General features: G+C 30.9%; 2 protein-coding genes and 1 pseudogene across 5 annotated transcripts; 1 reads left to right on the forward strand and 2 right to left on the reverse strand.

Moving 5' to 3' along the window:
• Positions 1 to 8,169: 8,169 nt before the first annotated feature.
• Positions 8,170 to 10,133, reverse strand: LOC132948664 (metalloendopeptidase OMA1, mitochondrial-like; annotated as a pseudogene).
• Positions 10,134 to 10,579: 446 nt separating this feature from the next.
• Positions 10,580 to 16,217, forward strand: LOC132948665 (GDP-fucose protein O-fucosyltransferase 2-like). Of its 4 annotated transcripts, XM_061019239.1 has the most exons (8): positions 10,580 to 10,597; positions 11,014 to 11,433; positions 11,755 to 11,872; positions 11,941 to 12,079; positions 12,488 to 12,716; positions 13,249 to 13,547; positions 13,623 to 13,752; positions 13,822 to 16,217. In XM_061019239.1, exons 2-8 carry the CDS (start codon positions 11,291 to 11,293, stop codon positions 13,970 to 13,972), a joined length of 1,209 nt encoding a protein of 402 aa, XP_060875222.1. In that variant the 5' UTR covers positions 10,580 to 10,597; positions 11,014 to 11,290; the 3' UTR covers positions 13,973 to 16,217. The 4 variants fall into 4 exon arrangements, with proteins under 4 accessions (XP_060875222.1, XP_060875223.1, XP_060875224.1 ...); XM_061019240.1 differs by lacking the exon at positions 10,580 to 10,597 and having other exon boundaries at positions 10,799 to 11,433; positions 11,755 to 11,848; XM_061019241.1 differs by lacking the exon at positions 10,580 to 10,597 and having other exon boundaries at positions 11,334 to 11,467.
• On the reverse strand, positions 14,035 to 15,119 carry LOC132948462 (uncharacterized). Its single transcript, XM_061018917.1, has 3 exons — positions 14,829 to 15,119; positions 14,516 to 14,756; positions 14,035 to 14,444 (listed from the first exon to the last, which is right to left on the reverse strand). The coding sequence occupies exons 1-3, from the start codon at positions 15,117 to 15,119 to the stop codon at positions 14,035 to 14,037; spliced, it is 942 nt and encodes a 313-aa protein (XP_060874900.1).
• Positions 16,218 to 16,457: the final 240 nt, after the last annotated feature.

Genomic DNA, 16,457 nt, shown 5'->3' on the forward strand with positions numbered 1-16,457 from the left:
AAAAAAAAATTACTTATTGTACATAAATATTACAGATTGTAAATACTCTATTTTTATCTAATAAAAATAAATAAATAAAAATTCCGGTTCGGTTTCGGTACTTTTATATATTAAAATAAAGGTTCCGGTTCCAGAACCGGTTCTTTTAGGTTCGGTTCCAGTCCCTGGCGCACAGTATTTAAATAGTAACGGATGGCGTATAACATATATTGCAAACACGATAACAGGACACGATTCTCGGAATAACCAGGCGTGGGAATGTATCAATTATTAATATTGAACAACGTCCTGTGAAATCCACAGATAAGTCGATTGACTAGGGGAAAGTAGGAGAGCAGGAGGCCCTATAAACCAGACCCGAAACGGCCTGTAGATTAGACGTGTAACACTACAGTACAGGCGAGCACCTTCACGAAAGACAACGCAACAACTTGTCAAATTAGACTTAGAGTATTTGTGCATAACAGTTCAATAAACAACTTTACTTTCAACCAGTCTACCTAATTATTTATCAACTCTACCTAAAGAAATCCTCTACCAACGGTCTTGCCACCTGCAAATTTATAAACTAAGCAGTTAACTCAATTGTTAGATTATAACAGCAGTATCTAACTGCACCGCTGAAAGGTCCTTTTCCGCGCTAAAAAGAATAAAAAATGTATTTACGAGCCAATTTACTGGAAGAAAAACGCTTTGTCCATACTGTGTATTGAGAACCACATCACAAACGAGCTAGACTTTGACCACTTGATAAAAGATTTTCCCCAATTAAAAGCTCGAAAAGAACTGCATTAAATCATTCGAACTATTTATTTATACATTTTAACTTGTAAGATTATAATGTAATACAATATATTTTGAATTAAAATGTAAATTAATAATTATTCAACCATAATACCATAGAACCATTTCTCACTCCCAGGACGGCTATACCCAATTACCCATCACTCTTCGATGTTAGCCCATTAAAATTACGATCTTTGGATAGTATTAAAAAAAGGGGGACGGTTAACACTGAGTATGCCTCAGTGTGCCGAGAAGGTTATCCGCCACTGATTTGGATTTTAATTATATGACATTATTGTAGTTGGGTATACTAACCCCTTTCTACTCGTATGTTCTCTTCACATCTTATAATTTGGTATAATCTTATTAACTGGTTTCTTAGAAACGACTAACGAGAATAGGAAGATTTATAATGGTCTCTTCAATGCTGTCTACAGCTGTCCCGCCGCTTCGGCGTCTCATTGTGTTTTCGTTATTGTATCAGAAATAATCGAAATTTTTGATAAATATCTACCCTCCCAAGGGTTTATGGTTGATTGTAATCTGAAAAAAGATCCACAGGTAAAATAAGCCACGCGTAAAAAAATACAAATTAAATAAATAATTATATAAGACTCGGTAACTACTAACTAAATAACCGTTTTGATTTGATTATGTGTTATAAACGTAGGGAACCGCCGGAGCGCTTTACTATAAAGCAATAAATATCACAGGTACCTATATTTCATAACCATGATATTATAAGATAAAAATATGCATTAGATACCTAAACCTGATAAACAAAAATTTGGAATATTAAATTTTTTTTGTACAGAACTCACACGAAACGCGAGAATGTTCCCGCGTCGCTGTATAACGTTACATAAACTTATAAGCTAATAGCCGTTGACGTTTAATCACGATGTAGAGAAGATAATATTATTATAATATATAATATTATGATCTTCTCTATATACATCGTGCGTTTAATACTCCGTTCTGCACCGCCACCGCACCCGGCTCGACATCCGACACATATTTTATGAATGCTAGATGGGTCTACGGCTTAAGATATACCTATATATATATATATATATTTTAAACAGTGGGTCTACGCACACACACTCGCAAAATAGTGGGCAAAACGCTGGCCGAGAAGGCCAAAATCGACTGCCTCTAAACGGTTGGCCACCGGGTACAATGTACATAGTAAACCATGAGTAAATAAGTTTACATTTATTTGGTCATGGTATACACTATTGTAGTAAGCAAGTTACTACTTAACAACATCATTGTAATATAATAGTAATTATACTATACTATAAATTAGCTATACTGTAATTCGGCATAAATCGGATATTAGAAACGGAAATAGGATTTCCTACTGTTTAACATAAGAAGACAGGCTCACTGAATAATATAATTACTCGGGGAGTCCTGTGAACGACAATATTCAAATATAAAAATATAAAATAATGGTTATTTTAATTACAACGCTGTACGCGACGATGTTCAATATAGAAATATAAAAGAGTAGAATGATTATTCAATTGAATCATAGATTAGCATTTTTAGCAATACGTAGAAATATAAGGAAGTCATAAAATGCGTGGGCCGGAACGATGGTCACACACATCACATCCGTGAGCCGAGATACAGTATCCATAGGCAAGGGGTACGGGCAGTGGTGTATTGGTAAATATATTTATGGGTATACGCACCAATAAAATATGTATGTAACCTAAACGATTAAATTATATCATCGTATATATTATATAACGTTATTGCAGTTCAATTAGTACATAGTTTTTAACATTATTTTATTAATTTTTGTATAATGTAACAATAGAAAATAAAACAAAATCAACTCGAATGTCAAAAAAATTAAAATTATAATAACATTATTATTATAGGTACAATCTATAGAATTTTCCACAAAGATTTTTTGAATTCAATATTGGGTTTACTAAATTGAACTTAAAGTCTTAAAATACATTAAACACAACGCATATTGTTATATAACTTATATTCAATACCTACTTCAATTGATAAATAATTCATTAATACATAAATTCATTAATACGAATTACGTTTTTTTCCTATATGAAATATTAAATAAATTTTAAATCTTATTTGGTTTTCTGATTATTTTGGAAGCGTATACCCGTAAAATAAGATTTTACATTGGGTATACGCCGAAAATCGAAAATCTTCTGATGGGTATACGGCGTATACCCGCGTACCCGTACCAATACACCACTGGGGGGGGAACTTCATATATAAGGGAGCCCGAATCGGCCTGTTTTCAGACGTGTACTACCACCCATTAGTGCAAGCACCTTCACGCCACTCTGTACAACATTATTTTGGACTTAGAAAATTATCAACAATATAATAAAATTCACAATAAAACAACAACTGTCTTTTATTTATTATCAACCACGACTAAAACATCAAACAAATTGTCTGCGACCTGCAACTATAATATCTTGGGAGCCACTTATCTACTATTAGAACTACGATAGTAGGTACCAAGCTCCCGAGAATATTACACTATATACAGCCGCGCGCCCGCGCTACTCGCTCGCCTGTAAGTGATTTTATCATAAAACTGGCTAATCTTTCATCCATTATCCATAAATTTGAATTGTAAAGAATACTTTAACATATTAGACAATATGACGTGTGTTACTGTTTTAGAGTAATAGTGTATTTAATGTTTTAATATTTGCCATTTGGTCACCTCATGTAAAAATACGTAAAATACGTGTCGAACCCGTCACTGGTCACTGGCATAATATCGTATATATACTTTGTTACAGGTTACTAAGTCTTTGTACAGGATGATTCTTTTTTAAATGTACATGTTACTGTATGCCTGTATGAATACTACTTATTATATTAAATCTTGTTTGTTTTCCACGACGCTTTTGAAAATTATGACCGCTCATTAATTTTCCCACCAGAATAGTTACTGGATAAGTTGAAATTAAGTTGAATGAAGATTTTAATATAAAAAAGGTGGATAAGTGGATGTCGCTCTGCTGTACGGTAGGTTACAAGTGGGTCACTGTAATGGATGGTGTTAAATTTGAATTCAATGATATAATATCATTGTATAAGAAAAACGATTCTGAGCGAAAACGGTCAGTCATTCTATGATATTACCAAGTATATTTGATGATATTATTGTGAATAAAGTAATTTATATATACCCTATTTACGTGGAGCCTTGTTTTAAATTTTCAATCCTTAGCCATAAAAGTTATAAATTTTTAACTACAAAATAATTAATAAATTATAAATTTGATAAATGTTGTCAAAATTTGAACTTTAAATGCTTATAAAAAAAAATTGTGCATATGTATTTTTAATATTTTTCAACATTTTATGGTGTATAGAAAATACTAATATAAACATTCAGTGAAATTTTCAAGTATCTACAGTCATTCGTTTTTTAATTACAAAAAAATAAGAAAATTGTTACATGAGAAATCGAGTAAATATCAAATGTTGTAAAAATATAAATTTCAGACGCTCATAAAAATTTAATTTAAGTTTCTTCTAGACATTTTTTTTTTGATAAAGGTAGACAAACTTATGAGTAATCTTATATTACATTTTCAAATCTTAGATTTAAAAAGAAAAATTTTTATGAATTCTCATCAAAATAATTTGCTATTTTTCCGTATTTTGTCAAAATTTGAACTTTAAATGCTTATAATTAAAAACTGTGACTAAGGATTTTTAATTTTTTTCATCTACCATTGAAACAATAACCTAGGAGCCTTCTATTAAATTTTCAAGCTTTTTTACTCAACAGATAAAATTTTATTGATATTTATAGAAAAAAAACTAAAAAAATTGAAAACTGACAATGGCCGTAAACACCTCAAAAAGAGTCAAAATATTTTGTAAATTTTATCGTGTATAGAAAATGCTAATATAAACATTCAGTCAAAATTTCATGTCCCTACGGTCATTTGTTTAAGAGTTACACTAAAAACCAAAATCTATTTTCTCGAAAACAGATTTTGCGTAAAAATTCCCGTTTTTCCTTAATTTTTCTTTTGTTTTTCACGTCGTTTGTGAATTTACTGGGAAATTTTTACTTTTGACCCCCCAAAGTACCAACTAGATTCACTTTCCTATCAGAAAAGTTACTGTTGAAGAAAATCCAAGCACTTTAACTGTCCTAAAAGGTGATGACAGACACAAAAATAAAAAAAAAAATTTAAAAAAAAATTAAAAAAAAAAGTTGGATAAGTGGATGTCGCTCTGCTGTACAGTAGGTTACAAGTGGGTCACATCAGATGTATTGGACCTGCGACACAGAAGCTTCTTCACGCCACCAGCCATTATACAAGACGACTACTACTACAACAACAATATATATTATATACATTATTTTGTTATAATAAACTATATACAATTACTGTTTTAATTTGACTATTATTTTATTTCAAAACAACATCTTTCTGGATCCTGAAGGGGCAGCACGTAACACTATGAAGAAACATTTCATGTTCGAATGTTTCCATGAAAACAACGACTTTCCACGAACGACACTTGCGAAATACGCATGCCGTCCATACCAAAGGAGTCGTCCATATCAAAAGAGCCGGCATCCCTTATAAGGAGTACAGCATCGGAAGATGATCTGCTGATATACCAATGTGCCATAGCCATTGAGACCAAAGTCACTTCACGCCACTCATATCGACACAACTTGTACACTGTTATAATGTTTGCCAAATAAACTATCATTAATTGTTGAAAAATTGTCTTCAACTACTTATTAAAAAACCACCAATATCTGGATCGCTGGTAGGCGGCAGCCCGCATACAACAATAGGTACTTTTGCTACCTATTTTTATAGAATTAATAATTTATTTGACAGTTAATTTTTATAAATAAATAAGTCGGTTTTTTTTCCCTATTATGGATTCATTATAATCTCTTGTATTATAATTATAATACAAGAGATTATCAGACCATAAAAATATTGTAAACAAAATGGAAATTAAATATTAAATTACATTTTTAATTTGTATTCTGATATCATAACTCTATAATATGTTCTGGTAATAAAAAACAGAAAGACTATAAAATAAATTATAATGTATAAAAGTCAAAACGTGTTAGACCCTCAACAAAATAGGTTTTTTTTATTCACTTCATAGTAGTTCATATAATTACTAGGCAGTAGGCACCTGTATTGAATACATAATAAATAATATTATAATAATATAAATAGGTAAATACCTACTTGGAAACCTAAACACGTTTATCACATAGCTATTTATTTGTTTGTATTTTATTTGATAAATTGTTATTGGCTTTAATAGTTTAACGTACAATTTAACCTAATGTCTAAAGTAATATGAATATAAAACCATAAATACCTTTCGGAGCACGGGTTCAGCAATTCTTTCTAACTCGAAATACATTTATTTATAACACAATGAACTGTTTTATATTCTGAGCTTAGTACCTACTTTGTAATGATATTAGAATATCCTGTGCCACTGCATTTTCGAAAAGTATTTTCGCTGCGTAGTTTTAACTACAAAATATTAGTGCAGATTTATCAATATAATATTCGATTTGCGGGGTGTCGTCACTGGGTGACTTCCCCCTCCCGTCAATCAAATCTCATCAAATTTACTTATTGCATAACATGTAAATACAGATTGTAAATATATCAATTTTATAAAATAAAAAATAAAAATAAAAAAATAAATATTGGATGTTAAAATATTCCGTATTTTAATTTATTTAACAGTTCTAATGGCATTTATCAGTGTCGTAGCCGACATTGCTAACCTAATACACTGCTTCATTGTCGTGTCGTGAGTTACTAAACTCGTCCATTACGAACACTTCTCCCACAGTTTGATCGTTAATGCCATTTTACTATTCCATCTCATTTCTTATAAATTATAATTAATGATTTCTCCGTAAATTAATTATTTTCATACAACCGCCGTCAGGAGTTTTGATATTTCATAGCTATAAGTTTTTCGCCACAGTTGTTCAACACTTAACAACTGCGGCGCGGCCTACTTGTAGTTTACGTTACAGACATTTTCAGTTTTCAATTTTAGATTCTGAGCGAAGCGAAGAATGTATCGATTTTACAATGATGTGTTTTTTTTTTATTTTTGTGTCAGTTTTCAATTTTTTTAGTTTTTTTTTTCTATAAATATCAATAAAATTTTATTTGTTGGGTAAAAAAGCGTGAAAATTTAATATAAGGCTCCTGATATATCGTTCTAATAGCAGTTGAAAAATATTAAAAATACATAGGCACAGTTTTTTTTTATAAGCATTAAAGTTAAAATTTTGACAACATTTATCAAATTTATAATTTGTTAATTATTTTGTAGTTAAAAATGTATAAAATGTTTAACTTTTATGGCTAAGGATTGAAAATTTAAAACAAGGCTCCGCGTAAATAGGTTATATTATATAAATTACTTTATTCACAATAATATCATCAAATATACTTGGTAATATCATAGGCTGACTGACCGTTTTCGCTCAGAATCGTTTTTCTAATACAATGATATTATATCATTGAATTCAAATTTAACACCATCCATTACAGTGACCCACTTGTAATATACTGTACAGCAGAGCGACATCCACATACCCACCTTTTTTTAGTTTTTTTTGTTATGAATGTCAATACAATTTTATTCATTAGGTAAAAAAGTTTGAAAATTTAATACAAGGCTTTCAATATATTGTTATATATTGACCTATGTTACTTATGCTATCATCTATAGCTAAATAAAAATACAAAAATATACCATCTACCTAAATGCAGTAATCATATTAATATCTAAGTTATACATTTTTATGTTCACCTCAAGTACAATAACTTTAATATTAATTTTTGTTTTAGCATGTAGGACATAGCAAAACAATTATTTAATTCTTCAATTACAGGATAAGGTTAGAGGTAAGATTTAGGTATAATAAAAATGTAGACAACTTAAAATGTGTGCACTAGAGTAGGTATCAGAGTTATAGACATATGCAGAATTTTTTTCACTAGGAGTGTATAATAATTTTATCCGAATAACTCTTCCTTGAATTACCTACTACTATATTATACATTACTTATTTATACAGGATGATTTTTGATTAAAGTTAATTTTTTTAAGTTTATAATGTATCTACATAAAAAAATATGTTAAGTTTAATAATTGTTATACATTTTAAATATAGGCAAGCAAAATATTAATTTCATCATCACAGTCCACTGAAGTATAATTATTGTTTGAATATATTGTGATAAATATTTTAAGCATAGGAGGATGTAAAACATTTGTAGAAAACAAACAACAAAATTCTTCAGAGAACATTTTTTTTTACTAAAAAAGAAAAAAAGGCTATTGTGTTTTGCTTAGATTTATATTTCGTGGGGTGAAAAATATCACTAATCTACCATTGCACAGAACCACATCATTATTAAATACAAAACAAAAGTAAATTATGGTAACATTAGTTTAAATCACTGTATATTATAATATACCGTGGTTTAAATTAAGAATACAAATGAATTATCTTGATATTAAAATTATAATTCATGACAACATTGTGTTTATCAAATTATATAATAAAAAGCACCATATTATTATAAGCAATTTATAATTTTTGGACAAAAATTCTTAATTGTTAAAACAATGAGAATCTTGACCAGTGACTTATATCTAAGGACGGACATCCATTTTGTTGTCTTAATTGTAACGCATATGGTAAAAGATCTTCAATATATTTGACACGTTTTCTGTGAGTCGGATGTGTGGACAACCACCATGGACAACCACCATGTTTCGTCATTATTTGGATCAAGCTTTTCCATTCGCTTCCAGAAAATTGGCGCCTGACGAACATCAATACACGCATTGGCTGCTAGCATCAAGCCATACTTGTCAGCCTCGATTTCCTGGTCACGTTCATAGGGCAATAACATTGCTATACTTTTAAAATAATGACCGAATACATAACACAAAATAGCTTCTGGCATTGGAAACACAGCCCACATTATGGTCAGCGGTATAAGCCAAAGCATTTCAAGTAAATGTTCTCTACTCAAACGTACTGCATGATGATCAAGAAAACAATGAGCAATTTCATGTGACAAGACAACACCTACTTGCTGGTCATTAGCTGCATATAGTAACCCTGTAAAGACTATTATCATGCCATTTGGCAGAACCATAGCGTTAATTCTTGGATCGTTGACAACTACCAGAGACCATTTTCGATTTTTTAAGAGGTCAAACGGCTTATTGGCTTTGATTACCAGCATTGCTATGGACAAAGCTCGCTTGTAAAGAGGATGTGATGTATCCAACACAGCTTGTTGGTTTTCACTCAACAATTCTTTGGCAATTGAATTTGCCAGCTCTTCCATTTGTTGATGTGTAAAAAGAATTAACCGACGTTTACCAGTTATTGGGTCAAGCTCCATGTGAGCAGCACAGTACACGAAAAACAAACCAATGGCACTAGCTATGGCAGCAGTTATTTGCTTCCGACGTTTGTGTATGGTGTACCAGAACTGTTGTTTCTCTTTTGCACTCAGCTTTGTCCACCAGCGGCGTATTCGTATCCCTAACATCATAGCAAAAAACTTTGCAACTGGACGCAACACTATTGCTGCTATTGGAGGGAATGGAAGGCGGTTGACAGGTGAAACACTGAATTAAAATAAAAATATTTCCATTTAGAATATGAAATAATTTCATAGTATTCCTCCAAGTATACCTGAAATACTTTTTGCATGACTGCAGATGACTAGTTCCACCATTGACCACAAGTGGAGACCGGTACCAATGGACGGTGGTAGGCATGCGACAGGTGTACGAAAATCGCTTACATTTTCCATATGGGTGCATGTGCAAACTGCGCGTTTGAAGACACAGCTTCCTTAAGCCATTGGCGCAAAACATTTCTGATACAACTTTTGCTGTCAAACAACTGATGACGTGCAGTCTGGGCCACAGCTGAACATTAAAGTTTTCATACTATTGAATCCAATTACAGTAGGTACAATGCAAAGATGAAGTCTATTTGAAAGACATATTTTGCAAAAGCTACGCTCAATGAAACTTAAAAACAACAATACATAATATTGTTGTTGTTCAAATAATTATTTTGATTTTTTTGATGGTAACGCTAAATAAATAAAATTTTTTTTAGCTTATTTACGTTGACAATCACAGAATTCTATGCTATAAATTATAATATAGAAGAAATAATATAATATGTAATAATACCTATTATTTATTTAAATATTATATAGAAATTTGTATTGAGTGTTGACTGATTTCGTACTAATGGTTACATACTAACGTCTGATATGGAAATAATAGTCTGTGATAATATGCCAGTCAGCTGATTAATATAAATATCAAAACACGGTTCTATACATAACAAATTAAATTTGTCATGGTTTTATAGTGTTCATAGTATACCTATTACCTACTATTATTATTACAATAATTATTATTAAATACAATATTGAATATACATTAATAAATAATAATTATTAATATATATATATAAATTATATATATAATTATTAATTATATAAATTATTAATAATAGTATTCGACATTCGTTAGTATTATGCTACTATCGTTGTTATTTGTTCTGTGGTCTGTGACTATGACGCCCTGTATACCACGGATTCAAGGCCATACAACTATACCAATATACCACTACTGCAGGGGTCTCCAACCAAAATTTAAGACGGGTAAAATCTGTGGTACGCTTCGGCACCACGGGCCAAATTTTTTTAGATAGGCAAGAGAGGTAATGAAATTAAAGATTTATAAGAATTGTTTTTAGTAACTTATTTTATTGAATATACTTTCAAAACATCAATTAGCTTGGCGGGTCGGTTTGAAAAGCTTGAAGGGTCGGAATTAGCGGCCGTTTGCTATAGCATTGATTGCTGTGATGTCCGGGCGAACAGCTGGATCACTTGCCTCTTAATAAAAGTTTTTGATAAATATGGCTCTCGCGGCAAATGTCTGGTTTGCCGCGGACGAACATGGCGCACGCGGCAGCCGCGCGTAGTCGATACCCACCTTGTGACCACTGACCCGTGAGTGAGTGGTCGTACCCCTGATAATAATTTTACATTTATGGTCGCGACGAAAATACCGTGTGATACAGTGATAAGATAATCATATTATTATTATTATTATTATTTTAATTTTTTGTAGTCGAGGCGGCAGCGGCGTGGTGGCCGCTGGTCTAGACAGTGGTCTCTTCACTTCACTCTATAAGTCGACGAAACGAATGACTCCTTCAAATTGCCAAGTACCTATAATATTGCAGAGACTAGAGGCCTATTGATTTGTATGCTGTAAAATTATTTACTCGTGTCGGACGACCGCCGACTGTGAGGCGGAATTTAGCGGCAATGCTGTAAATAATGTCCGCATTCCATGCAGAGTCGCGTTATGAATTTTAAGTTTAAAATTTAAAAATCACCGAAACATGCATCTGGACACTGCGCGTTGGTACGCGTTGGTATTGTTAACTGCTATCCAATTCAGGTGTTCAAAGTGTGCGGTTGACAACAGCCAGTTGGACGAAGAAGAAATATTGGCCGGTCATTCTGTACTCGACACATTGCCTCGGTTAGTTGGACTTAAGTATCATCATCAATTATAGGTAGATATTGAAAACATTTATTTCAGCTCTCATCAAGTTAGGTCCAAAATTAAGATATTTTTCTCTTGTTATAAACTTATAAATTCTGAAATGTGATAGATGTTATCTACACATTTAATCTAAATGATCTTTGGTGTTGGACGTTGGTTAGGAACATTGTTTAGAAAGCTACTTTTAAAATATGATAATTATAATATTATATTATTTAAATTATAATATTTTAAATTTTAATGGTTCTTAATATAAATGTTTGTGTAATAGAATGATAGGTTTTTGATTTTGTTTAGATATGTTTTGTATGATGTCAACAAACCTGAAGGATTTAATTTACGCCGTGATGTGTTCATACGAATGGCATCTTTTATACATCATATGAATAAGGTGTCTGATTATCATTGGTTTTTGGTAAACATTTTTTATTTTTATTCCAATTCCTATAGATATAACTATATTTTGTTAAATTGTTATTTTAGGTGTTGCCACCATGGCATCGTTTATATCATTGGAGATCATCAAATCTTGTGCAGGACTGTCTTCCATGGAGTCTATTTTTTAATGTGGATTCCATTAAAAAAAGTACTCCAGTTGTTGAATTACATGAATTTTTCCAAAGTAACTATATTACATTTTTAAATATTTCATAATTAGGGTTTGGGACTTATAGCACCAACATTATTAAAAATATGCAACTTAAAATAATTTAAATATGCAACTACCTAACTTATTTTTAAATAACTAAAAAATCTTGATGTATTAAATTTTAAGTTTTAACAATTTCTTTAATTTTATTGTTGATGTTGAGTAACTAAATATTGCCTATCTACACATGCCTTAATTTCACAAAGTTAAAATTAAAAATCAGTATGCTATGACTCGTACTATACCTTTATTTGTAGACTCTTAACAGTAAAAAAAAAAAAACAATAATATGTCAAATAATAATAAAAATGGAACAAGTCCTGAACTCTGATCATAATTTACCATAATATTAACCTAACCTTATAACATGTAACACATTAGTGAATGGATTAAGACCATTGGATGCCCAAGTTACATTACAAGATTTTAATGTGAAGTCGTTTGAACAATACCCAGACTTTTCAGACAAATGGGAAGTAGCCCATTGCAAAGATCAAGTCCAAAAAGAATTTTGGAACCTAAGAAACCTTACATTTACCAAATCATTATGTATATCATTCCAAGGAATTTCCACTCTACTAGCTGACATTGTTCAGGAGTTACAACCAAGGTAATAGATTCAATAATTTAATACGAAGATATTATAGGTACAACCCATATCAATTTATTAATTATGACTGACACAAATCAGATTAACTAATAATAAACTTGTTATGTTAAACCAAGTTATGTCTATGATATCATCATCGTTGAAGACTTTTTAACAATTTGTTAAGTAAATTATTATTATTTTTTAAACTTATTATTTAAAAAAATAAAAATAAATTTATAACTATCTAAATAAGTTTTTTAATTTAAAACCAGTACCTATAATACTTACTATATAGGTACAATTTTATAATAATATCTGGCGAGTGAAAAATTCAGTTTTAATGTTAATGGTAGGTAAATACTAATTGGTGGTTTTATCAATCGTAAAATTATTTTTGTCTTATACCATGTTAGTCATACCGAAAAGAAACGTTTGTAGTCAAATGTTTGTAGTGCATATTGTAATTTTTCAAATTAAATTTAGTAATGTGTTTAATTGTTTTATATAATTACTATGATTAATTAAGTGTTTTGTTTGTTTTTAATATTAGAACTATTATATTTGACCATGCGGAGTTGGCATTGCACAATTATTATGGTGGGCAAGAGTATTGGATGATTAGAAAAAGTATGCAATTCAGCAAAAACCTGCATGAAATTGCTAAGGAGTTTAAGAAAAAAAATTTAAATCAAGATTACTTGTGTGCACACTTGCGTCGCAGAGATTTTTTATACGGCCATCCTAGTGATGTACCCAGTATTAAAAATACAGCTAGACAGATTAAAGAGAAATTAAGTTTGTTGAACAATATTAAAACAGTTTATGTAGCAACCGACGCTTCAAAAACAGGCAAATATTTGATAATGAATACTTGATTTAGTTATAACTATGTTGAATGCCACTTGAATATAATTTTTGTTTTAGAAGTTGAAGAACTTAAAAATTATTTACAACCTAATCAAATGTTTAAATTTGAGGCTGATAAGAAAACCTTGAACAATTTTTTGGATGGTGGGGTAGCAATAATTGATCAAATAATATGTTCACAAGCAAAGTGAGTTTCTTATTTTTGTTATTTTAAGATTTAGTTACAACAACTTTAAAATCATTTTATTATTTTTAGCTATTTCATTGGAACATCCAAATCCACGTTTTCATTCCGAATTCAAGAGGAGAGAGAAATTCTTGGATTGCCAGTAGAAACTACTTTCAATAGCTTTTGTGGGGAGAACATTGAGTGTACACAACCTACTAAATGGAGACTTGTTGATTAATGTTGTTGTTGTATAGTAGACTCTTGCAAAGTCTCGTGGTCATCGATAAATGGTTATTCCGTTTATTGGTATCTTGCATTGTCGTATTTCAGTTTGATTTTCATCTCCTTATTAAAGCGGGATAAGAACGTTCCGGCAGTGAAAAACTTCATGTCCAGTAACTGTGCAGCGTTCTTGCGGTTAACTGGGTTAAACTGCAGACAATATGTGACTATTTCTACCAAGTATATCGGCCAACAGGCATACACTTTTCGAAGTGCCAAGGCAGTTTTCGAAGCTGTATAAGATTGAGACAATGGTGCATAACTAGCCTCTAAATTAAGGCTATAACCGTGTTTACGTAAGAACTTGTCTACAACTATCAAGTCACAGTTGTCACATCCCAGTATTTTTGTAATGCCATACAATTGACTGGTGATCGTGTCTTCAGCGACAAGAGGCATCTTGTTGACCAATTCCGTGAACAAAATGCCTATAAAATAACATAAAATATCCATGTACAATATCCATGTTTCTCGGTATACTCATTGACTGTACATTTACCGACTGACCAAATGTCCACAGTAGCATCATAATTTGTTGAATTCATCAGCATTTCCGGGGCCTGGTACCAGACAGTGCCCATCTCAGTGCTGAGGTCTAGTGTTCGGTTTTTGCTAAACATGCGGGACACCCCAAAGTCACAGATCTTGATTATGCCATTGGCTGAAAGCAAAATGTTTTCTGGCTTGACGTCGCGGTGCACAACATTCTGACTATGTACATAGTTAAGTCCTCTCAATACCTTTAAAATTTTTTCCAAGGTCAGGACAGATAAAGTTAGGTTAATACTGTAGTTTCATGGAAATATATTTACTTGGTATACACATTCTTTGGTGGCATCTACTGTTAAAGCTCCGCCGTTTAACTCCAAATATCTGTAAAGGTTGTACCGCATCAACGGGAACACCATATGAACGTGACCATGGTGCCTGAATGCTTCAATCATTGGTACCACATGATCGTCATTGAGTGCTCTCAGCAGACAAATCTCACGCACCATCATCTCGCAGTATCTCTGGTCGTGGGCACCTCGGCGTCCAGTCATCGTGTCACGCAGCCTCTTCACCGCCACCGACTGCCCGTTTGTAACATCAAGACACTTCATAACAGTACCGTAAGTGCCTGCGCCTGCTGAGCCCAACTCCCTGTACTTGTACATAAAATATAATATTATAAGAAAAATGTATTTCCGAGTTAAAACTTAAAATCCAGTTGTATAGGTTTGCCCACAGAATGATAAAAATAAAACTAATATATATTTAATAAAAAAAATATATTAACAGTAGTTGTTATGAGATTTTCACCATGGAAATATTTCTGATTCAACTTTTTTGTGTGTATAAGTACATACTTTTAAAATTATGTGCGACTATTAACCACAGTAAATTATGAATGAATTATAATACTTTATAATGATTCGAATAAACAATATCATGTTGTTAAAAAGTTACAATACTTTTTTTTTAATAGTTTTAATTTTAGAAGTCCATTAAGCAACTAGCTTACTAATGGATTCGTTTTGTACGAAAAAATTTATGTTTAAGAGCATTGGTATGAAAACAACTTGTTCCTAGGATATTATACCTATTGTGTTTTATTTTTTTTTTTTTATTTAAATTGTATAAATAATTTTATTGGCTATCCAGTAACTATTGTTGTTGTTTGTTTTGTCGTGTTTTGGTTACATTTATAACTGATAAAAATGTTAACAATACTCCAAAGTTCTATGGTATTTGTTTTTAAACATAAGGTTTGGTATTGTGCTCACGTATAATTTCAAAATATGTCTAAACGCAATTATCATCACAATTTTTGTCCAAATAATTTGTTTAACTACAATGAGTAAACAATAAATTTACTACAATGTTTGAATATTTCACCACCCAACCACCTATTTTGTACAACTAAAAATAGATAGATTCTTATTGTAGGCATTCTAAACATTTAAGGTTTGTATGTTGATAATTCTAATTGTTTAAAACATTTTAGTATAATATATTGGTCTTGTAGGGTTTTTACTGTGTATAAATCAAATAATACAATTTAATATTCCTTTTTTTTATGTTTTTGATTGTGTTAAGACTTAGAATAATTAGTTCCAACACAAGGGATTAAAATCTCAGGACATCAGTAAATGATATAGTTAGTACACAATATTAAGATATAAACAATGACATATTGTTAATAAAATAATAATTTTGCATTTTTTGTTGATTATAATTTATAAATTTTAATATCATTTTTTTTTTCATTTATTATAGCGATTTAAGTTTTTTTGAAGTTTTTGAATCCAAAATTTTTATTTTAAGATATTTTAAAATCACATGCTTTTACATGATTTTTATATACATTTAAAAAACTATAATTAGGTAGAAGTAAATAAATAAATAATCTAAACCTATAAAAAAAACAAATAATTTATCGAAGTAGTTGTTTTTCTAAA

The sequence above is a fragment of the Metopolophium dirhodum genome, chromosome 7 (assembly GCF_019925205.1).
Source record: "Metopolophium dirhodum isolate CAU chromosome 7, ASM1992520v1, whole genome shotgun sequence".
Classification (NCBI taxonomy): domain Eukaryota; kingdom Metazoa; phylum Arthropoda; class Insecta; order Hemiptera; family Aphididae; genus Metopolophium; species Metopolophium dirhodum.